This window comes from Melospiza georgiana, chromosome 21 (genome assembly GCF_028018845.1).
Source record: "Melospiza georgiana isolate bMelGeo1 chromosome 21, bMelGeo1.pri, whole genome shotgun sequence".
Lineage (NCBI taxonomy): Eukaryota > Metazoa > Chordata > Aves > Passeriformes > Passerellidae > Melospiza > Melospiza georgiana.
This window is the reverse complement of record NC_080450.1, coordinates 6,328,037-6,352,436: the sequence shown is the minus strand read 5'-3', so window position 1 is coordinate 6,352,436 and position 24,400 is coordinate 6,328,037. Positions and strand designations below refer to the sequence as shown.

Here is a 24,400-nt window from a genome sequence, read left to right as displayed (position 1 = left end):
ACTCATCCTGCTCCCCTCAAAGGCTGTGGCTGCCAGAGCATATCTTCAAACCCTCTTCCCAGCTCTTTTTTCTTGCTTTTTGTAGCCTGTCCTGCCTTTTCTTAAGGAACAGTTCCTTGAAGCTTCCCAAGCTTTCCCCTGCTTAGGAAAGTTCAGTGTCACAGGGCACATGGGCTGCTGTTCCTGAGGGCTGAAATATCAGCAAAATAACTTGAGATCTGCAGGTGGAGACACTGTTTTCTTTCATTTCCCCCCGTAACTCATTTTGGACTATCAGCCTGTGCTGATGGTTGTAATTTCTGTCCTGGCAGATACAATCCTGGTACCTTTAATGAGTCTCCTGGAATGGGCAGGGCTGCCAGGCCCTGGGTGAGTCAGGCTTTTCATCTGTGCTCCAGAGTCAGTAGAAGAGGAGGAAAATGAACCTGAAATGAGCTTTGTTTTGTCACTGGCTAAAACAGCTGCAGCAAAGCTTGAGCAGGTGAAGCATGGCTGTGATGATGCTGATGAGCTCTTGTGCCCTGTCCTGCTTCTCCCTCTCCTTTAGCCTTGGTCATTCTCTGTGAATGCTGGTATCAATGACAAAAAGACATTCTGTACCTCTTTGGGAACAGGCTGGAGTGGTCTGCAGAGCAGGGACCTGGTCCTCCTGTTTCTGCCACCTCAGCTGTTTGTGCACCCCTTATGTTTTCTGCCATAGAGAGCTGCTTCCTAGAGCTATCAGGAGGAGGGGGAGAGGATGTAGGAAAGAGGGGGATTTGTGTTCAAACCTTTGTCATTTTTGCCCCTAGAAAATGTTGCATTATGTCCTCCTAATCTTCCAAATTTTTATTTCCAAATAGAAACCAATCCTTTCATTCTTTAGATCACTTCCTTTCAGATCTTCCTGGAGATGCACCTTTTTACTCTGGGTCAAATGCCATCACTGTCTTCCTGTTACTGGAAATACCCTTTTCATTTTCTTAGGGATTTCTTTGGCATTTGAGGTCAAGACTTTTCCAGGTGGGAAAGAGAACAGCCCAGTTTTGTCCAGTGCCAGATCTGGCTATGCAAACCAATAAATGCAAGGCCAGTTTGTATGCTGAATCCTCACCTTGTCAGGTTTCTCTTCCTGGCTCCTCATTTTACTGGGAGAAATCTCTTTTCCTGGCTGGTGTGTGTCTGCTGCACCAGCTCTCTGATCTTGCCTGGTCAGGCTTCCAGTTTTACCCACTATCCTTTGATTTTGCTTCTGGTTTCTTGTTTTTGTGTTGGTCTGGTTTCTCCCAGTCCATAAGTGACTTGTGACCATTGTCCTGGGCTTCCCACTGTGCAGAGATCTCTGGTTCCTCCTCAGGATCTGCTCCAATGCTGTCCTGGTTTTGTCTGAGAGGCTCCACAGTATGTGCAATTCTCCAGCCCTTTTTGTATTTGTCCTCCAGCATCACCACAAGGTGTTGTCCCAGCTGCTCCAGGGACTGTCCCTCTTGTTCTGTGAGGGTACCACAAATTAGAGGCACATGAAGAAGCCCCATTTATTTGGAGGAAATGTTTTCTTGGGAAACTTGCCCAACTGCTGGGGGTTGTCATTTCTAGCCTGAGGTTTCCTTCTGGTCCTGGTGATAGTTCACACAAAAAGGATGCTTTAAAAGATCCCTGGAATATTAATTTAGTAAAAAAAATAGCCCAAACTGGAATGAAAGCTGGGGAGCATTGCTCCAGTTAGAGCAGGATGCTCTGCTTTGTACTGAAATGCTGTACATGGTGTGGGTTCTGTTAGCCAGGGGACTTCACAGTGCCTCTGGAGGCCTGGAAAGCTGCTTGTTTGAAAAGTTCATAAAAGGAATAAGAACATATTTAAACCAGTCAACCTTTGATGTGTTGGGTGGCTCCTGTGCAGGTCAGGAGCCTAAACACAGCAGTCATGTCCTGAGCATCTGGTGTTCCTGGCAGTGATGTCTGAGCCTCAGGCTCAGGCAGGAGATCTTCACCTGCTCCCCACCTCTTCTGCCCTGCAGCAGGGAACACCTCAAACATCCATCTGGGGTTCACCACCAGCAGCTTCTCCCAGTTTTGTTTCAACCAGTTCACCTGGCTGGGATATACATCACCAAGAGATGAGTGGAGTGGTTTGTGCTTTGGTTGGCTTTCAGGCTTCTTATCACTGCCCCATGGAAGCATCTTGCACTTCTTTTTAATTGAATTATTTTTCTGTCAGAAATAAGTTACAGCTGGGAGAGTAACCCAGCTGGAGAAGAGGGTGGTTTTGTCCACAGTGTTCAATTTTCCCCCACCACAAAAGAAAGTGATTTTCATCTGTAGGCCAAAATTTTCTGTGTCTTCCAATATCCTCAGCCTGGCTAAGGATACAGCCTGGCTACATCCCTCTGCAGTATTGCCTAGTCCAGCCTCCAGGTACAGTCAGTGTCCTCTACAGTCAGTGTTTTCTTTTTAGTTTAACAATATTTTTGACGTGCTCTACTTTTTCTCTAAACTTTTGCTAAGGAAATCAGAGGCATTTTCAAGATCAGTTGGGTAATTGGAAGTGTCCAACCCACGAGCCCATGAAGGATCCCTGTTTTTCCTGGGGAGGCCAGCAGGCCATGGAGCTGTTTGTTGTTCTGAGCACAGTGTCTCTTGTACATCATTTGGTAGTCAGGGCTTGTTCTCTCATCCACAGCTTCAAACCAGAAGTTCCTGTCTGACTTTCTCAGGTTTCTCCATGGCAGTCTCACAGCAGAAGGAGGTTGCTAAGCATCAAATGCCCCTGAGAGCAGAAATGTAACATTTATTTATGCCTCCATGGTCCCTCCATCCTTTCCTGGATGCCTGATAGCCCATAAAGGCCCATCAGAATGATACATCAGTATATTTAGCTCCATCCAGGGGCAAATTTCTCTGTTCTTTCCATGTCCATATGACTTCCAAAGAGAAGTCTTGGGGTTTTATTGCCAAACCATTATTGTAATTCTTCACACAGTTGAGTGACACCTTCAGAATTGTCTGTTTCAGTCATTTGTTTAGGTCTGCTGGCTGAGAGTTGGGGAAACCAGTGTTCCCAGTCCTGCTGTAGGAGGGGAGTGGATGAGTAAGAACTGGAAGAGAATGGTAAGAGAGAGTTAGAGCCTCATCACAGGAGGTGAGAAGCTGGTTGTGATCTGCTTCAGTGTTTCAGATGGGGAGATAAATATTCCCATCCTTAGCAGGGTAAACCCTCTTTTTGCTGCTGGTTTGTTGTCCCAAATCCTGCCATCCCATGGAAGGACACTTCTCCCATGGCACTGCCAGGCACTGCTGTGCTGAGCTTTCACCTGAGGATAAGCCCCATGCTCAGGGCAGTTCTGGTTTCTCTCACAGCTCAAGGAGTTGAGTTTCGGTTTGGTGTTTACAGCTTTTTTTTTTCTTTTCCTTTTTTTCTTCTATTTTTTTTCAACCAGTCACTTCACGCTGCACCTGAACCTTTCTGTGTGCATATTGGGCTGGATGATGTCTCTTCTGTTTTGGGTCAGGTTTCTGGAATCTGCCTGGTTTGAGGTGTCAGGGTGGCACAACCCACAGCACAGACTGTGCTTTTGCTGTTGATGCTACTCAGAGCATGGCTTCTTCTTCCTGGAAGGCTTTGTCCTAACCTATGCTTGAATAAAAAGACTGGAGAATTTCTCCTAAGAGGATTTGATACAGTTTAAATTGGAGGCCAACAAGGAATTGTTAAAAAGGAAACTCCATAAGCTTCTACTACAAATCCCCCCTTTTTTCTATGTGTGGCTTATTTGGCTGTGGAGTCACTTAGCAGTGACTTATCAGTGGCTGCCAGGAAGGTGACTGGGCTGAGATCTGTAAGGCCTGAGGTGAAGTCAGCCCTGTCCATCCCTGTCTGAAATGCTCCCCTCAAGGAGCTGCCTCACCCTGTGTCTTCCTTCCCTGCCATGTCCCCTGTTCTTGGGGATTGTGTCTGTGGGAGCTGCTGCAGAGCTTTGCACCATGCCTGGGGTTTAGGAAGCAGGCTGTCTCATGGCTCAGGTGCTGTTTGTGTACTGACTGCTGTTAGCTCTCCTCTCTTCCCTGTTCTGCTGCTGAACTGGGAGTGCTGGGCTGCAGCAGGCTCCCTGGCACACTCAGCTGAGCAGAGCCACCCTGTGCAGCCTGGCCTGACCCTGTCTGTGTGCTGTTCTGCATGCTACTCCTCAGAGTTCTCCTTTCTCTTGACTTTGCCCGTCTCCAGCACTGCTCTGAGACCTCCCAGTCTTGTATCACAGCATTCCTTTCACTCCCTGCAGCAGTATTTGTTGTAGTGTCCACGTTGGCTTCTCAAGCTGTCCTCTGCCCTGCAGCTGACCCACTGTCTGTGCTCTGGGTGCTCTGCCAGCCCTTTCCTGCTGGGGAGCTCGTGTTTGAGAAGAGGAGTGTTTGGGTTTGGTGTTCTGGAGTGCCATTAAAATCATCTCCACCATAGTGTGTATTTCACATGGTTTGCAGTGCTGGAGAAGTGGCAGCAGAGGAGCAATGTCAGAGGTGGGAGGAGATGCTTTCAGGTGAAGAGGTGGAGTTTGAGGAGGATGCTGTGGGGCTGGTTGTGACAGGATTGTGCAGGGCCAAGGGGAATGCAGAGCAGGGCTAGGACAATTCTCAGATGACCAGGAAAGAGGCTTTTTGGAGACAGACATGGAGTGGGCACCGAAGGAGAACACAAGTTACGATACGGAGAAATGCTCCTCGTTCCTCACCAGAGATGACCCACACATTTTCAGTGTGGGTCATGTCTCAGTGAGAGGCTGAGCTATTGGTCATAGGTCTCACCGTGGTGGCTTTGGCATCCATGACCTTCTGTGGAGGTCACAGCAGTGTCTTTATGGCATTTCCATTTCACACAGTGCTGCTGGTGTGTCACTTGGAGAGAAACATTCACTCTGCTTGGCCTTCAGCCTCTGGGGGGATTGCAGAGCTTTGAACAGTGAGGGCACAAGAGCAGGGAGCAGCCAGTGGCTGGCTGAGCTTGTGACACAGACCTGAACCAGTGACCTGGAGGTGAAGTGCTTCAGTTCCATTCCTGGCCCGTGCTTGCTCTGTTGGTGGCACAGAACCCCACGTGCTCAGCACATCATGGATATTGTGGACTGTGGGTGCTGGACAAGTCTCCTGACAGGTCCCCAAGAACTCTAGAATTCACAGGATGGGAAAAGGGCAATATAAACATACTATTTACTGGTCTAGACCAAACTAGAGGTACTAGAACATTAAGAACAAGTGGTTAAATACCAGGATACACCACAGGTAAGGAAAATTACAGTGTTGATACTGTCCTTGTTTTGTATGGGTCATCAGAAAATAAGTCCTAAAGTACATAATGGTGCACTGTTTCACATGTGGTGCTATATAAATGGCCAACCTTGAAAGTACCTTCATTCACCTGGCCTGGGCTGGCTGATGTGTGTGGTCCTGATGCCACCAGCAGTTGCCCACAGGGCCATAGTATTGGTGAAATGGGTGCTATATCTTGCAGATTTTTTCCACAAGCTTGAATAGTTTTTCTTTCTTGGGTAGCCATGTAGGGACCTGTGGATGATCCTGGCTAGCTCTGTTGCTTTGGACTTCTTGCCAGATATTTTTTCTGGGCTTTTTTAATGGTTTTTAAACATGAGTCACAGCTTCAGGATCACGATTTCCTCACTTGTGATTCAGAGAAAGTATTAATTAGTGCAAGATGTTAAATATATCTGTAAAATCACATGAAAAACTGTATGGTCATCTCCATCCTTCATTTAACCAATTTCATGTTTGAAAATGGACAGTTTTCTGCTTTCAAATGTGCATTGTTGTTTCAAGCCCAAATGAAACTTTTCATAATATATAGTGTATATACAAAGTATAGTGTGTGTGTATACATATATATCTCTATATACACATTGGGTATGTGTCTGTATAAACTCTTTTATACAGTGTTGATGTTCCCTCAGCTAGTACTAGGTAAAGGATTGTTAGTTTTATGAGAAGAGCTCAGAGGACTGCTGCCCATCATTAACGTTACCAGAGAAATGTGTTGCCTGGGTTATGTGGCAGTCCCTTCTCCCCAGCCATGGAGGAGGCTGTGGAAGGAGCTTTTATGGCTTCTTAGACATTTTAAACATAATGTTCCTTGGTTAAATTTCAAACCAGTCCTCAAGCCCCTTCCAACATGGCTAAGAACTGTGTGGGAATTTGTTTTGAAATGAAAGCCTGGATGTGGCATTTTGCTGTAGTTTTCAATGAAATTTGAGCTCTTTAATTTCTTCCTGACATTTCATCTGAAAGTGTTGATGCTTCTGTGAGGACTGAGGGCTTTACAGTCTGATTAAACAGCTTTAGAAGTGTTCAGTTACATTTCCTATTTGAGAGCACTGCTTGATTCCCCAGAGTGTTTTTGAGCATGCTTGGCTTTGGGATCCTGGTCACTTGTCTCCAGCAGCAGGGCTGAGGGTGCAGTAATGGCATGGAAGTGATGAAGTCTCTGCCACTCTTCCTCTTTCAGAGAATTCGGTCGACAGTGGATGAGAAGGAGCAGAAGCAGCTTCTGATGGACCTTGATGTGGTGATGAGAAGCAGTGACTGCCCCTACATTGTTCAGTTTTATGGCGCACTCTTCAGAGAGGTGGGCACCCCAAACTTGCTTCACTTGCAGCAGAGTTTGGGTTTTACCTTGGGTTTTTTCCCCTTTGTAATTTTAAATTCGTGCTAAGGAGGAGAAAATTGATTTAAGTTAGGTTTCTTGGTTCTGCACTTTTACTCAGGGGTGTTTAGCCAGGAGACCCAGGTGTCTGGGCACGCTGAGCAAGCATTTGGTCCCTTTGCAACAGGAGTTTCGGAGAAGATGAATGTTGAAACCTGACTGCTGCTTCTCCTTCCTCCTGTATCTCCTCGGCAGGGTTGGATTATCCCTGCTCCTGTAATTGCTCTGTTGTTGAAACTGCCACAGTGCAGGGGGACAGACATGGAGGCCTTGCCTGTTTTCCATTACTTCAGCACAAATGCAGTCCCTCTCCTAAAGGGAAGGAGGAAAACAGAGACCTAAGGGCTGCAGGTGGTCCTTGGGGGTTATTAGGCATAGCAGCCTGTGCAGAGTCCTGTGGGGTTTTACTGGAAAACATTCAGAGAGAGGTCAGTGTTGTAGGTAAAACCCAAAACTATGTGTGAATATTTAATTCCTGCTTCTAGAGAGTCTGCCTCTGTAATTTTGCCAGGTCACTCCTCTGGCTTTAAATCTGATTCTCTAAAATCAGCATAATAATCCTTCCTTTTCCCATGCTCTGCTTTTTCTGATCTTTTTGAACACAGAGCCATTTTGGGCCCTCAGGCATTGCCCATACTCACACAGTACAAGCTCCTACCGTGTGTGGAGCCTCAGCTTGGCTGGAGATTTCCAGCTTTGCTGAGATAAAGGTGACAAAGCTGGTGTGAGGAAAGGTCTGTGGACAAAACAGGGTCTTAGCAGATGCTGAGGAGCAACATGCTCAGGGCTGTGCAAGCCTCTCACCTCCCTTCAGCTCTAGACACATTCCAGGGTGTAAATGTAAATACACAAACAACATAAAAACTTACTTTAATCAGCACCCAGATGTCAGCTTGGCTGCCCTCTTTGTCATGTCCAAAATCTCATCATCCTGCAGCCAGGCAGGGCTCCCAGGGCTCCTTGCCTGCTCTGTCTGGGAAAGGTTTCATTGGTATTGCTCTGGTTGGAGTGAAATCCCCTTTTTCCCTTCTACATAAGTGGTGTTTCCTTCAGAGATGAAAGCAACTTTCCCCTCTCCTTGGTCCCCACTGCCTAGGGATGCTCTAGGTCACCTTCCTCAGATGTACCCAGGGTGGGCTGGGAGGCTTCCATAAAGTTTTGTGTCTTGTCTCATTAATTACTTGTTCCAGTATTAAGTAGAATCTTAATATCTTAAAGATAGCAAAGTATGGCACCAGAGAAGCACAGGAAGAGAAAAAAGTAATTTCACCAGGATGTTTGGATCTGTCTGACCCCCCCCAGTCTGTTTATCAGATCTGTTCTCAAATAACTGTGAAAGATCCAGGTCACTGCTGCACCATCCCCTGAGGTGTAAGAGCTCATGGGACATTGGGAAAGACCAAAACTCTCTCAGGAAATCTTCAGCAAACTAAAACAAAGCTCTTTGTTGCAGCATTTCAAGTTGAAAAGTAAGGAAATCATTTTGGGGTTACCTGCTCTGAGCTAGGATTCAGCTGTGGATAGAGCAACCAGAAAGACATCCATGTGAGCCTCTTTACAGGGGTTTAGCAGGCTGAATTGTGCAGAGGGTTGGCAGGATCCAGGCAGCTCCAGGAAAGCAGCAGGGCAGCTGGCACAAAGGGAAGGCAGGCAGCCTCCCACAACAGGGAGTGCTGGATGTGGAGGGGCAGAGCTAAGCTCTGGGATCCTCACAGTTTGGGAATACTAAACCAAAAATTGGATAAAGTTATGCAAGGTCTTACTTTGTAGCCAGACAAATGTCCCAGCATGCAGTCAGGGAAGTGGCTGTGAACACAAGTTCCTGTGGCAGCCTCTGTGAATACCAGCAGGATTTGGAAAGGCAGGAAATACTCCACAGAAATTTGTATTTTCTCTTGCTTGTTCCACATTTTGTGACAGGGAGAGTCTTCTCTGGGTCCTGCTTGTCCCTCAGCGAGCAGCACCTGAACCTTCATCGTTTGCTGCCTGTTCTTCAGTCAGGAGGGACATTTCTGTCCCTGTATGTCTGTACATGTGATGGAATGTGTAACAGTGCACAAGCACAGGTTGATTGTCAGGTACAGGACTTTGCTTCAGCTCATTGGAACCCACTAGATGAGATTAAATTGCCTGGTCAGTGAAACAAGAACAAAGCTGAAAAAGTAAAAGACTGTTTCAGTCTATGCATGCAATCAGGGGCTTCAGTACACCATGGCTGGCTTTTTGGGCTGCCAGCTCATGTCCAGTTTTTCATCCACCAGTATCTCCCAGCCCTTCTCCTCAGAGCTGCTCTGAATCCCATCATCATTGTACTGGTGAGTGCCCTGAGCCAAGTGCAGGATCTGACACTCATTGAACTTTGTGGGGTTCCCCTGGCACCAGGATACCAGCTGGTTTGTCCATGCTAAACCCAGGACAGCCCAGAGCTGTCCACATCAGCCATCACAGCTCTCATTGAAGAGGGTCTCATGCTCATGTGTTTCCTCTCAGGGCTGTACTTGATAGATGGGGGAAGAAAAAAATAAAAAAGTCAGTTGACAGGGCTTCTGCAAACATTTCACTTGAGTTTCTCCTTGTGAGAAGAGAGGAGCTGTGGGCTGAGCCCACTGGGACCCCCAAGACCCCCCTGAGCATTGCTGTTTTAAGAGGTTTTTAGGTCTGAGAAAAAAACCCAGGTCTTTTTTTGCCTGTCTGCTACAAGCTTTGCAGCTGCTCTGGTTTAAAACAGTACCTGTAAAGCTGGGAATGTTTGGGTAGTTACCATGACCACACTAGTGGCTCTTCAAGGTACCTGTTCTGATTGTGTTTCTTTTTAAGAGAAGAGGAAAGAAGCCTTATCTGACTTGGAATCTCAGGAGTGACTCCTACACAGTGCAAGTGTAGTTGAGCCAAGTTTAAACCAATAAGTTCAATACTTGATAAAATTATTCAATGAAAAATTCATTGCAAGTTGCAGAACATGCTTAGGAAGCTGGGTAAATCAGCCCATGGGGAGCTTCTGCTGGCAGCAGAGAGGAGCTGGGATGGATGTGCTGGTAGCACAGAGCTGGGCTGGTGTGAATTGCTGACACAGCCTTGCTCAGTTTGATCTCTTTGCTGTTGATGCACCTCACACTGTTTTTATGGAAATCCTTGACTGTGCTGCCATTCCTCAGCACATCTGTCCCTGTTTTCAGTCCCTGGTCTCTAGGAAAAGTGTCCTGTGTGCCATGTAAATATATGATGGTGGTGGTGACATTTGTCAGTCTCTGTCACTGGTGTAGCTGCATGAAGAGCTGGCTGCCCCTGCAGTGAGCAGGTGTGATAAACCTTCAGTGTTTGTACACAGTGGTGGGTGTGGGCAGGGACCCCTGAGGGCACCTTTTCCACCCCCGTGATCAAGTGGGGCCACTTGACCAGGATTGTGTCTAAAAAGCCTTTGAATCTCTCCAGGAACAGAGTCTCCACAGTCTCCTGGGGCAGCCTGTGCCAGTGATTAATCCCCTCACAAAAAGTGTTTCCTTATGCTCAGGGGGAGCCTCCTGTGTCCCCTGCTCGTGTTGCTCAGCACCACTGAGCAAACCTGGCTCCATCCCCTGTGCAGCTTCCCCTTAGGTTGATGAGGTTCCCCTGAACCTTCTCCAGGCTGAGCAGCCCTGTCTTTATCAGCCTTTCTCATGGGGAGGATGCTCCTGTTGCTCAGTCATCTTAGCTGCCTTTTGCTGGAGTCTCTCTTGCCCTGGGGAGCACAGCACTGGTCACAACACTCCAGGTGTGCCTCACCATTGCTGGATTGAGGGGAACCTCATCACCTCCCTCCACCTGCTGGTGATGCTTTGCCTCATGCTGTGATCCTTCAGCCCAGCAAAGATGCATTATAGGCTCATGTTCAGTTTAATGTCCACCTGGAGCCACAGGTCCTTTCGTGGTGAGCTGCTCTCCAGATGGGTGACATCCTTGTGACACTTGCTCCCTTGTCAGTGGGAATTCTCTGCATTCAGAAGCTGAAGCATCTCCATTGCTTGTGAAGTGGCTTTTGTGTCTGTCCTGGACAGGGATATTTTGAATTAAATGCACAGGGTGTTCCTGGACATTTTTTGCAATGTCTATGAGATGGGCATTAGCATCTGGTAATCTAATACCCAGTAAGGACTAAAATACATTCTTTGGAAGAATAGCTCTAACAGGAAGAGAAAATTTAAGCTCTTTTGTCATTTTCTGATCAGAAATCAACCTGACTTAAGAGGCAGAATGTGAAGTGAAACTCCCGTTAGGGTGGTTTTTCCTCACAGTTCACAATGGAGCAGGACTTGCCCATGTACATCAGCGCTTGTTGGTATTTGGTCAGGAAGACAGCTGAGTCCCCAGCCAGCCTTCCTTTTCTTCCTGTTGAAATGCAAGTGCTTCATCTGCACTTTGCCTTTGTTGCTAATGCAGAAAAGAGAAATTTTCTACATGTATTGCCCAATTTCATTTCTGTAGTTGAAATCTGAACAGTTCCTTAGCCAAGTTCCTCCATAGCCAACCTGTGGTCTGTACAGCTTTTTCCAGGCCCCCTGAAGTGTGCTGGTCATGCCCTCATCCTGCTGTGCTGCTCTGGCCTCTTTCAGTGATGTCCCTGCTTCCATGTCTGTCACAACACTTACTCCATCTTCTGCTTTTTTTGGGTGCAGTGAGAGTTTTCTGTGCTCAGGCTTGTAGCAGCCCTTGAGAGAATTGCATCAGCTCCTGCTGTACCTTGAGCTGATGTGAAAAGCTGATGCCATATGAGCAGTGTAAGCTGGAGATGCACAAAGTCTTCTTCCTCAGCCACACAGCCCTTCCTAGGAAAGCAGCTCCCCTCTTCTGTGTGTTCCCCTGTGCCTGCAGCCTCCTGGAGAGCAAAGCACTCTGTGAGGCTTGGATTCACCTGGGTTCAGGCATCTAAACTGTAATGTCAGATGTCAGGTGTGAGCTGGGCAGGTAAATGCCTCTGCTGTGAATGGGAGCAAGTCTTTCATTGCTAAAACGAATCAAGCTGAATTCCATCCTTTCTATAGAATACATGTTGCTATTTATGTATTTCATAGGATTCAGTGGATCTCTGTATGCTCTCTGGATTTGTATTTCTCATTTTTATCTCACACTGTTTTCTCTTTCCAGGGTGACTGTTGGATCTGTATGGAGCTCATGTCTACCTCGTTTGATAAGTTTTACAAATATGTATATAGTGTATTAGATGATGTTATTCCAGAAGAAATCTTAGGCAAAATCACTTTAGCTGTGAGTATTTTGTTAAACCTTTTTGTTGAAGATAATTGATAAGTTCACATCCTTGTTCAGATCCCCCTCCCTGTGAAAAGCTGGTTGGTCTGTGGAGCAGAATTGCTGCTGCTGTTTGCACCACACTGGGAATGGTTCTTCAGGGTGCTCATGACTTTTCCAAAGTATGTTGCATGGTGTAAACAGAGCTCCTGGGGTCATAAACAGACCCCAGCATCATTTTCCTGCTCTGTCTGCTTGAATATGAGCACCAGCAGCACAGGCACCAGCCCAGACCAGAGAAGCTTCTGGAATTCTTGTGCAAAGGCTCCAAAAGCACTGGAGAACTTGGCTGATGTTTTCTAATATGACCCGGAAGTTCTGGTCCAATGAAAAGTCAGATAATTGAAACAGTTGTGACCTGTTGAAAAAAATAAAGCATAGGGCTTGAAATAAGTGATTGCTGAGGATAGTTAACATCAGAGGTTGTTCTGGCTCCACCTCTGGCTCCCCTGTCCCAGAGTGGGATCTTTGCAGGTCACAGGGGATGTGTGTTCACTTAAGCCCACACTCTCCCTTATATCACCTTCTGTTTGCAGAAGAGGTTCAGAGAAATATGTTTTATTACATGGCATATTACAGCATTGATATCTTAATGTGTTAAATGCTTTTTACACCTTTTCTTGGAGTTCCAAAAATGTAATAACCACAGGACTCTTAAGGCATCTGCTTATTTTTCATCTGTTTTTCTTTCCTAGACTGTGAAAGCACTAAACCACTTAAAAGAAAACTTGAAAATCATTCACAGAGGTGAGTTCTTCATGTCTTTTTTTAACTTAATGTCTTTTCTTGTCTGTTAAAATGATTGCAAGAATTGTTAGTGGCCTTTGGTTGACTCCAAGTGTAAGCACAGCACATGTACCACCATGAGTCTGAGTGCAGGTTTTGAACAAGTGTCCCAGTGCCTGTCCTATTGCCCCTTCATGTGCTTTTTCCATGTAAGTGTGATCTGCTGCTGCCTTTGGGCCTGTGGCACCTCTGGGGCTGGCTCCATCCCCTTGTGCTCCCATGCAGGATCCAACCCCAAGGGCGACAGCGATGGCACAGCACTGCTGCCCTCCATCCCCTGCAGCTGCTCTGCTTGAAATCAACACCTCCAACCATGACTTACTGCTTTAAATTTCTTCCCCCTGCAGACATCAAACCTTCCAATATTCTTCTGGACAGAAATGGGAATATTAAACTCTGTGACTTTGGCATTAGCGGACAGCTCGTGGACTCCATTGCCAAAACGCGGGATGCAGGGTGCCGGCCGTACATGGCGGTGAGTGGGACGGGCTCTGGGGGATCCCACCCTGCAGGACTGACAGAGATGAGAGATCTCTGCAGCCAGGGCTTGGAACTTGTGGTTTATTGCAAAGGGCCAAGTGCAGGGCCCTGCTGGGAGCTGCCAGCCACAGCTCAGATAAGTAAAGGGAGTGGTAAAGAGAGAGAAGGCAAGAGAGTGGTAAAGAGGATGAGAGGTTGAAGTTCCAGTTACAATACCACCAATCTTCTTGTGTATTGAATATTCTAATTCTCACTAACCAATCTAATACAAGATACAAATCCTATAGCTTTTACATACAGCCTATAAGAATCATTACATTACCATACTTACCCTAAAAAACCGTAAAAACTACTCTTTGGACCCTTTCTGCTAAGACTAAAAACTACTCTTTGGAAATCCTAAAAACCACTCTTTGCAGTAGTTTTAAACCCTAAAAACTCCTCTTTGGACTCCTTCTGCCAAGCTGTAGGGTCTGCTCTGACCCTTGGAGCTGTCTGTGAGCAGAGGGTGTTGTTCCATCAAAAGGGGATTACCTTCAGCTGGCCACACCATTGTTTTCCAGTTGTTCAGTAACTGAGGGATCTCAAAGCTTGCTTTAATTTCAATCTCGCTTATAGTTTCTATATTCTCAAAATCTTTTACCAGGCAATCATATTTATAAGGCTTTTCTGTTTCATCTTCCCCAACACACCCTTCCTGTGGGATGAACACCCCTTTCATGGATTAAATTGAGCTCTGGATTGAGCTTTGCTGTGACAGTGTCATCCAGGCTGTGGCAAAGTGTCCCAATTCCTGGGTTTTTGCTGGGTTCCTCTGCTGCTGCCATTACTGTGCTGCTGGAGTGGAGAGGAGCTCTGTGCCTTCCAGCAGCTCCAAAACACCATTGCCCAGGGGAGCAGGGCTGTCAGAGTGTGGGTTTGTCTTGGTCTGCAAGAAATCCATTTGCTCTGGTAAGATTATTTCACAGGAGTTATTGCAGAGCAGAATTACAGTGATTTTTGTAAACCACTTTAATTCCAAAGTGTGCCAGAACTTCATTCCAGGAGAATGTGATTCTGGAGAGCAGCAGTAGCAGAGCAGCTGTGTGGAAATTGCTGGGGCTGAGCTGTGGCTCCTGGGAGTCTGTCCTGCTTGTTTGCTGCCCTCCCCCTCCCAGAGTGAAAAGCTGTAGTGGTGATTTTGGAAGCTGTCTGAAGGTTTTAAACACTTCAGTGCTTCAGGGTACTTTGAAAATGCATCTCTGTTCTCACTTGAGCCAAGGGTACATTGTGCAGGGAGCTGTGCCTGTTGCTGCTCATATAACTTTAATTTTAGTGCCTGGCTTTAATTTTTGTTACATATTCATGGCTCTGTATGCTGAAAAATACTGTTTTCTGAACTCTTTTTATCTACCACCAAGTAGAAAAAAGGAAAATATCTCTCTTCCAAGACATGGTTTCCACCTGGCTCAGGCCATGGCTCTCAGATGGCTTTTTCTGACTGTGGTGTCCAAGGTGAAACCTGTCTGCCCTGACTCTGACCTTTCTTTGAGCCATGGGTGGGTGGCCAGTTCTGCTCAGGCTGTTGGTGTATTTATGCCATGACAGTTCCTGAGATGACTGCAATGACAGTTAATGAGATGACTGAGATGTCTGTAAAGAGCAGCAGTGCACCCTTTCCCCTGGGATGTGGTGAGTGAGTGCTTCCATAGCCCTTTGGTTTTCCTTTCTCCTGTCTGTCTGTCTGTCTGTGTGCACTCAGATTTGTGCAGCTCCATTGGCAGCTCCAGACTTGGGTGGACTTTTAAGTGAGCAGAAGTGTTCAGTTTGTGTTTTTCAGAGCCTTGGCAGGGCACAGGTTTTGTGGGGCAGCCAGCAGCTGGCAAGTGATGTGGGAGACAATTGGCCTCTTCCCTGCTGCTCTGCAACCTCAGTGACTCCTTTCCAAGTACATGAGCATTTCCACGTACAGAGAGCCTGGGAAATGGGGAGGTGTCCCCAGTGGGCAGGCACATCTGCCAAGCCAGCAGAGGCTGATGTCTGAAGGGATGCTGTGATCAAATTGGATATACCTGGGAAGGAGTCAGGCTGCCACACTCCTTTCAAAAGGAAAATAGTATTTTTTTAGTGTAAAATGGGCCAAGAGTTGTAGCTCTGTTCAGCCAGGAGGCTGCTGGATGATGGTGTCTCATTTTGCAAGGCTCACCAACCCCGTGGCACTCACCCCTGAAGGAGCCTGGTCCCCAGGGAGCTGTTGGTAACAATGGCCCTGGATGTCAGCCAGTCTGGCTGTGAGTGCTCTGAGGAGGCAGCAGGAGCCATGTCCAGCTGCCAAGCAAGTGCTGTGGGCTTGAACCAAGATGGTTGGAGCTGTCAGAGCGAGCGGCGCCTCAGCCTTGGAGCTGCGGTGCTGGGAGCTTGTTTTGCTTTTGGCTTTCAGTTCTCCTGCCATTGTTACAGTGGGAAAAGACCTCTGAGTGTGGGTACCTCGTGTTCTCTGGGGGAAAGAAAGGCAGGACTGAGTTCCCAGGCAGTCTCTGGCCCCTGGAGCAGCCTGGGCTGTTCTGAGCCCTCCTCAGCCCTACCCTGTGCTGCTGCCAGCTCTGGGGTTTGTTCCAGGTGTGGTTGCACAGCCCTTACCCAGCAGTGGATGCTCCTGGCCAGCCCTGCATCCTCCCTGAGTGCTGCTCCCTGTGCTCCCTGCCTTGCTCTGGCTGTGGGGATGCTGCTGGGAGTAAGCTCTGTGTGACATTTCTGCTTTTTGCCTTCTGAGTGCCCCAGTGAACCCAGTGCCCGTGTCAGAGAGGAAGGGTGAGACTGGAAGGGCTTGGTTTGGGCAGGGGTGGAGGGGCAGGCCCAGCCATTGTGAGGATGGACATCCTGCCCTGCTCCTTCCAGAGCTCCACAGGAGTGGAGTGTGATGGTGTCGCCTCCATCCTTGGTCACTCAGGTCCTTTTCTCAGGTCAGTTTGGAGCCTTTGGCTGCAAACCCTGGCTTCTCACTTCTCCCTGGTGAAGGTGGACAGTTGGTGCTGGCATTGCTGTCAGGGCCAGCTGGATGTCTTATGTTCAGGTGGTTCAGGCAGAGATCAGGCCAGGTATGGCTGTTTGTGTAGCTGGGGTTTGGAAGAGGGAGGATCTGTGCTCATTTTTCAGTCAAGATGCTGGTGCTCAGGTGGACACTGAACTGGAGGAGCCCCATGGCAGCCTGTACCCTTCTCTGATGCATCCATCCCCTGTCTCCTCACCCATCAGCACATCCAGAGCTGGGTCTCCACCTCAGCCATTTCCTTTCCTGCTTGCACTTGGCATCAGGACACCTGGCCTGAGCCAGGCTTTGTCTGCAGCCCTGAAGGTCCCCAGAGTGTGACATGGTGACTCTTCCTTCCTTGGTGTTAATTGCTCCCATGTGATCTACATGGAAAATTCTCAGCATTCTTCCTGCTCTGTATTTAGATGGGATTTATTTTGGGTCCATCCTGCTTTCCCTTTAACTGTGCCACCATGGTCTGGGGCCAAACCCCTGTTGCTCTGTTTGCTGACAGGAGCAGGATGCCCCTCATGGGTGCCTGAGACAACCAGCTGTGTCTCACCAGTGCCACCCATCCCACCAGTCCCTCTTGGGCTGCTCCCATCCTTCACCTGCAGCCTGGCAGCTTTCTCTGCTGGGGCACATCCCCGTGGGTCACAGCCCTGGCCAGGCCAGCATCCCCAGCATTTGATGTGTTCTGAGCTGGTCCATCCCTGGTGGCAGCTCCAGACACCAATGGTGTGTCCCCAGTGGAGTTCAGGGCTGGGCCACCTGCTGCTGCACTTCTCAGCTGTGTCTGCCATGAAATTGTATTAAAACGTAGCTTACAAAAGCAACCAGGGCTTTCAGAATATTTCCTGTACCCCATAATTTAGGATTTGTTGCTATGCAGGTATCTTTATTATTGTTGTAGTCAAAACTGAATGAGAGTCTCTTTCTTTTGACATGTTAATTATTATATTTTTAACTAAAGAAGGCAGACTGAGGTTTCTCATAAAGATGACATGCAAGGCATAAAGATGTTTTTGCTGGCTCAGCTCTGCTCTTAGGTGTGAATCACCCATGTCTGGCCCAATATTGCTTTCTATGAAAGGCATTTTGCATGTCTTAAAGCCTTGTAACATCATAGTTGCCTTCAAGGGATGACTGAAACCTTGTTCAGAGGAGCTTTTCTTGAAGCACATTATAATAGTGTGCTTAGTATATATATATATAATATATATATATATATACTAAGCACACTATCATAATGTGTTTATAACAAATGTATAATTTATATTATAAATTATAAAAATTATATTTATATAAATATTAATAAAATAGTTACAATAGTTTATAATACCTTCTTAGTAGCTGGCTGGGGAGAAGAGTTCTGGTAGATGCTGCTGAGCCTCAGTCCCCAGGGTGGGGGCGAGATGTTGATTCCAGTTCTTATCATCCCTTGGGTGTCAAAACAGAAAGTTAGACTTGGCGCTAAAGACATCCCAAAGTTGAACAAAACTAAATGAATAAGACAGTCATAATCATTCAAAGTGTTTGTGCAAAAGGAAGAAAAAACCCAAACATTGAACTGTGATAAGTTGCCATTTCTGATCACCTTTTACGCGACACCTCCATAAAACCAGTGCTTTTAGTGATTCCTTGAGATGTTTCTCTGCTGGGGTTGGATGGCTGCCCTGGCCAGAGGTTTTGCTTGGGGCTGTGCCAGGCTCAGGGCTCTCTCTAGCTTTGCAGAGGCTCCCTGCATGGCCCAGAGCCTGACACTCCTGTTGCCGTTTCAGCCGGAGCGGATAGATCCCAGCGCCTCGCGGCAAGGCTACGACGTGCGCTCCGACGTCTGGAGCTTGGGCATCACACTGGTGAGTGGGCACTGCCCTGTGCCAGGGGCAGCACTGCTCTGTGCCAGGGGCAGCACAGCCCAGCTCCTTCCTGGGCCCTGCTCACAGTGGGCACTCCCTGCCTCTGGAACAGCCTGGGGGCTTCCCACGTCCATGGTTCTCCCGAGCCCCTGTGGATGTGAGCAGGGAGGAGGTGTGTTGAGTTTGCTGGGTCCCCAGGATGAGGAGGAAATGAGTGAATCTGACTCCATGTTCTTAGAAAGCTAATGATATATGATATGATATGATATTATATGATATGATATATGATATACCGTATTATATATTATACCATATTATATATTATACCATATTATACCATACCATATTGTATATATATTATATTATACCATATTATATATATTATACTATATTATATATAGTATACTATATTATATATATTATATTATACTATACTAGAGAATAAAGATACAGACAGAAGGCTTAACAAGAATGAGAATGAAAACTCGTGACTTCTCAGAGCCTCGACACAGCTGGCCATGATTAGCTATTAAGTTGAAACAATTCACATGAAACCAATCAAACAATGACCAGTTGGTAAACAATGTCCAAACCACATTCCAAAGCAGCAAACACAGGAGAAGTGAATCAGATAATTATTATTTACATTTTTCTCTGAGGCTTCTCAGCTTCCCAGGAGAAGAAATCCTGGCGAAGGGATTTTTCAGAAAATACAACAGTGACAGAAGTGTTGGATTGTAAATGAATTTTGTGTTCAGAATCTGAGGTGAGGGTGCTGAGTGTGGTGATGCAGAGCAGAGCACCCAGGCTGTGTGAATAAGCCTCTGGCAGCTGCTGTGCTTTGGCTGCACAGAGACTTTGGTTAATCCTGGATTCTGGGGTTCCTCACTGGCTCAGCCACAGCACTGCTCGCTCTACACATTGAGAAGCCCTTACTTTCTTCAGGTTGTGGAGCAGAAGAGAAAGCAGAAGCAATTAAGTATGTACCAGTAGCTTCTGTTCTCACTACTGATGTTTAAAAAAACTCATTTTCATTATCCTGGAGTTGGATTCAGGGATCCTTATGGGTCTTCTCCAACCTGAGATATCATGTGATTGTCTCATTCTCATTATCCATTTTCTCTAGTGCTTGTTAGGATGCTTGGGGAGGGACTGGAGGATTTTACTCTGCCACACTGGTTTGATTTATAGTCAGTGGAGGAGCAGACATGGCACAGAGGCCTGGTCAGGGTAGATCTGGCCATGCCACTCACACAGCAGCAGAACTTACTGCTGAGTAAAACTTTCCCTCTACTTAGAACCATACAGGGCATAGGATGAAAAATCTCATCTCAGTCTTCCTTCTGGGGTGGTTCAAGTTTGCTGCAGGCATTTTTTTCCCTGACTGAGCTTCCCTGGTATAAACCTGCCTGGTTCTGCTCCTGTCTCCTGCAGTACGAGCTGGCCACGGGGCGATTCCCCTACCCCAAGTGGAACAGTGTGTTTGACCAGTTGACACAAGTAGTGAAAGGAGACCCACCACAGCTGAGTAACTCAGAGGAAAGGGAGTTTTCCCCAAGCTTCATCAACTTCGTCAACTTGTGGTGAGTGTGTGCTGCTGCAGGCACTGGGGGTGGGCTCCTTTTGCTGGCCGGTGTTTGGCAAGGGTCGTGTGTCCAGCACTTCCCTTTCATATTCCTGCACCAGCATGAGGGGAGGACCTCTCACATTTCAGGGGTTTGGGACTGAAGGGCAGAGCCTGGAAACTGCTCTTCAGGAAAGGAATTAGGAGAAAAGCTCTGAGAGGCTGTGCTAGAGACAGGAGACATGGTAAGGAGGGAAGTTTCCATGGCAGGAGGCTTGTGTCAGACTGAGCCCCAGCCCCTGCCTGCACAGCTGGGATGGCTGCAAGGAAGGAAGGGAAATGACTCCTGTGGTCACTCACAGGGTAAGGATGGGCTTTCCAGAAAACCAAAGGTGGTGTGTCCCACTCTGACAGCATCATGTCCTGTAAAAGTTTGTACTTGAAGTCTGTAACTTTCCCTGATCCCACATTCTCCTAATTATCTCTATGCTTTCTTTAGCCTTACAAAGGACGAGTCCAAAAGGCCAAAGTACAAAGAGCTTCTGGTGAGTTCTCAGTGCTGCATCTTTCAATGTCTCCAATACACAGCTCACAGGGGGCTGGGCTCAGGCAGAAGTGAGATCTGGAGCTGGGCAGCAGCAGGGCCTGTCTGTGGGGAGGTGATAAAGAAGACAGCAGCAATGCTTTTGGCTTGGGTCAGTCACATGTGGCAACTTCAAGGAGCTCTGGGCACCTGGAGGGCACCTCTTGGAGGCTGTGCTTCCACAGTCAGCCCTGGGTTTCACATCACCTGATGTGAAAGGGATTTGCCTGATGTCCTGGCCCAGAACCTCCCTGATGTTCTGTGCCAGCTCTCTGACCTGGCTCTGGCCAGTGCTGCCTGCTGGGCAGAGCAGAGGGTGGGGGCTCAGGAGAGCGGAGCTTGGCTTTGACCCCTGCAAGCCACTCCCTGTCATTCCTGTCACTGTCCCCACTGTGACAATGCTGCTGATGAAACCCCTCCTGAAGGGATTTCAGGAAATGTCGGTGCTGCAGAGGAGCTGCTGATTCTGCACCCTCACTGCCTCCTGCCTGGCAGCTCCTGAGCTCTGCAGTCCTGTCCTGCCTCAGAAACCTCCCGTGTTAAAGACATGGATCTACCAGGCTGTGTCCTGGTGCCCTAGAGCCACCACAAACCATGTTCTTGCACCAGACAAATTCCCCTGCTCAGTTTTTATCTGAGAGGCACATGCCAGGAGGGTGACCATAACTTTGTTGTTTTTTTTTATCTGCTTCCAGAAACATCCCTTCATCCTGATGTATGAGGAACGCACAGTGGATGTTGCATGCTATGTTTGTAAAATCCTGGATCAAATGCCAGCAACTCCCAGCTCTCCAATGTACGTGGATTGATACTGCTGCTACATCAAACTCTAGAAAAAGGGCTGAGAGAAAACAAGCTGTAAAGAATTTTCATCACATATTGCAGTGTTTTTAATGCTCGCCCAGACACCATGTGCAATAATATTGGTGTTATTTCCATCCTGTCTGTATACTGTTGTCACATATAAAGTGCATCCCTGTAATACCTGATCACACAGTGTTAGTGTTGGTCACAGAGAGACCTCATCTTGCTCTTTTGTGGACATATTCATGAAATGTGGAAATAAGTACATATATTTGTTGACTGTGATTGGATAGCACCTAAAATTCATTTCTAGACTCAAAACTTGGAGACTCCTCAGCAGCTACTGGAAAGATTTTTCTCTCAAACTCTTCCGATTGTTGTTTCAAGTAATAATAAAAAGCAAACAAACAAAAGTTAGGCGTTGTCTGTCTGAACATTAAGAGACTTTGCCTGGAGGGAGAAGAACTTGCTTAACCAACGAGATGCTTTGCCTTCTGGAGCTGGAAAGGCAAAGGAGAATTTTATTCTTCACAAAGTGCAATAGATTTACTGCTATGAAATTCTGTTGCTTTACAGTCGCAGTGTACTTTCTGGGGACAGTGTGCTCAGCTGAACTTCCTGTTAAAGAGAGATCATGTTAAATATAGTGAATATGTCTTTACCAAAAATATGTTGCGTTGAAAGAGGCTAACATTAAACTATTGAGATGGGACATAATGTATTCTTCCTCCTTTTACCAAGCCAGCCACTCTTCACTCTTAACTAGGTGTCCTGTAAATTGTTACCTGGTAAGATAAGACCTTTGACCTGAAGAATTATTAAACTACTTGATTGAATTTAACCTGCTTGTTGACCTGGTTTATAGTGCACAGTGCTCACCACCCACTGGCTTTGCTTTGCCTTCACCCAGAGCCATCCACAGAGGCTGCAGCTGCTTGAGTGGGCCACCAGCTGATGGCTGAGAGTCCTGGCCAGTGTTTCTCGTGTCCCTGCTGTCCCCAGCCTTGCTGCTTGCACCTGTGGCACGGCCCAGCCCTCCCAGCCCGTGTCCTGAGCTCCTGAGTCCCACCACAGACCTGAGCTCTTCTCCTTGCTGCTGCAGGCAGGACTGGGGGGGTGACCCTGTGCCCAGCACACCCTGCTGAGCTGCTGGAGACACTTCAGCACCATCACCTGGAGACTGAACCTCCTTGGCACCTCCACAGCTCCTGCTGCTGCACCCTGAGCAAATCTCTGAGGTTGTGGGGTGCAGAGGGAGATGAGGTGGAGGTGAAGGAGCTTCCAACTCCTCTCAGCTGGCCCAGCAAGGCCAGGCAAGCTGTCATCTTCTGGTCCACTCCTAGGTGAAACAGCACATCAGGCTTTTCTGTTTGCTTAATTGACATATTTTTCAAAGATTAATTTTCCCCAAAACCTTTTTTTCCCCCCCAAATACTGCAGTTTTCAGGTGTTTAGTAGCACACCAGGGATAAAATGGAGGCTGCAGGGTCTCTGCTTTCCATTCTGAGCTGATTGAGGTGCTTGGTAGGACTTCATCAGTGTTAGAGCAGCCTCCCGAGCAGCCTCCCATCAGAGCTCAGCAGCAAGCTGGACACAGAGGGAATGAAAACACCGTGGTGCTGGCAGGATCCCCAGGAAGGGCTCCCCACATCCACCAAAGCCACCATGCACAAAGCAGCCCGAGGCTGAGTGAAGAGCAAGCAGCACAGCCCAGCTGGGAAGGAGAGCTGAGGCCCTGGACACAGCTGGTGTCTGTCTGTCTGTCTGCCACGGAGGTGACAGGTCCTGGGGCTCCTGCTGGCTCCCTTTGCTGCCCTTCCTGGATTGTTCCTCTTGGGCTGCTCCTCAGGCAAGGCAGAGCTTTCTGCAGTCCCTGCTCCTCCTGGACAGCTCTGGTGCCTCTGCACGGAGGTCAGTCAGACCATGCCTGCCTAAAGCAGCCATTGTGTGCCCACCCCAGAGCCTTTCTCAGGCAGATCCCCGTGGAGATGGGGTTCCTCTCTCCAGCCCCAGCCCCTGGAGTGGCACTGCAGGTCCCCAGGGCTGCTGGCTGTGGGGATGGAGAGACCCAGACCCAGCCAGGGCAGCCACAGCTGGGGCTTCACCCTCCCTTTGGTGTCAGTCTGACTCCTCCTGGCAGCAGGGAGCCCAAAAACCTCTCAGAGGGGCAGCACTGTGATGGAACCTCCTAAAACACACAGGACTGCCTTGCTCTGCCCTGTGGGCATGGCTGGGTCTGTGCTCTGGTGCTGTCCCATCTCCAGCCCAGAACCAGCTTGCTGGCACTGCTTTGAGCTGCCAGTGACAGGAGGGAGGTGCTGCTGTACAGGACAGGTTTAGCCTATTCAACACAGATTCTTATAAATTACTAAGGGTGCACCATTTATTGCAATGTATCTATTAAAGAAAAAAAAAAAAAAAGAAAAAAAGGTGTATAGTGTTCAGAAGCTGTGAAAATAGTGTAAGAACTGTACATTGTGAATTCTGGTTATTAATTTTTTTTCTTGTACCATAGAAAAAAAATGTATAAAAATATCAAAAAGCTGATGTGCAGGGATGTTGCCTTATTGTCTGTAAAACGAAGCTCAGGAACATAACTGCTTCAAAGAGCTTCCGAATATTTTATCCGGTCTCCTGGTTTGACTTCCTCCTCTATTTAAGCTATTCTACATGGATCAGAGTGTTTATGTAATAGTTCTATCCTTTTGCCTGCAGGTCAGTTGTAATAAAACTAAGATGCGACTGTGACCTTGTTATTTTCATTTTGTAAGGTCAGACATGAAGGGGAAGGTTCATAAGAGCGGTGGAACACCTGCCTTCCAGGTGGAAGAGGAAAGCAACCTTCAGATCTTCTTGTGCCAAATGAAGGAGGTGAAGGGAGCTCTGGATGTGTTTTGGAGCTCTGGAATGAAGGAGGTGAAGGGAGCCCTGGATGTGTTTTGGAGCTCTGGAATGAAGGAGGTGAAGGGAGCCCTGGATGTGTTTTGGAGCTCTGGAATGAGGGACGTGAAGGGAGCTCTGGATGTGTTTTGGAGCTCTGGAATGAAGGAGGTGAAGGGAGCCCTGGATGTGTTTTGGAGCTCTGGAATTCTGCTGGGCAGTGTTTGGGCTCCTCTCAGACAAGCAGTGTTTGCAGCACAGGGAGGTCCTGGTGGCTCAGGACACCTTGTCCCTGTCAGGAGGGCAGGGGGCTCACTGTAGGACATGAAAGAACACAAGCACACACCACTGTTCTCAAGGTGAAGAAAAAGGGAAGTTTATTTTCTGACTCCAACATTTATAGTTTTCCCAAAGTGACAGTGGATTGGAGGGTGACAGTGCCACCTCTCCAATGACACTGGACAAACCA

General features: G+C 47.6%; 1 protein-coding gene across 1 annotated transcript in view; it reads left to right on the top strand.

Moving 5' to 3' along the window:
* MAP2K4 (mitogen-activated protein kinase kinase 4) overlaps positions 1 to 21,892 on the top strand; it is a 62,154-nt gene extending 40,262 nt beyond the window's left edge. Inside the window, exons 4-11 of the mRNA XM_058038786.1 lie at positions 6,485 to 6,604; positions 11,804 to 11,923; positions 12,661 to 12,712; positions 13,099 to 13,226; positions 18,023 to 18,100; positions 19,535 to 19,683; positions 20,164 to 20,209; positions 20,943 to 21,892. Of these exons, the coding sequence (XP_057894769.1) occupies positions 6,485 to 6,604; positions 11,804 to 11,923; positions 12,661 to 12,712; positions 13,099 to 13,226; positions 18,023 to 18,100; positions 19,535 to 19,683; positions 20,164 to 20,209; positions 20,943 to 21,056 (807 nt within the window). The 3' untranslated portion in view covers positions 21,057 to 21,892. The remainder of the gene's footprint in view (positions 1 to 6,484; positions 6,605 to 11,803; positions 11,924 to 12,660; positions 12,713 to 13,098; positions 13,227 to 18,022; positions 18,101 to 19,534; positions 19,684 to 20,163; positions 20,210 to 20,942) is intronic.
* Positions 21,893 to 24,400: the final 2,508 nt, after the last annotated feature.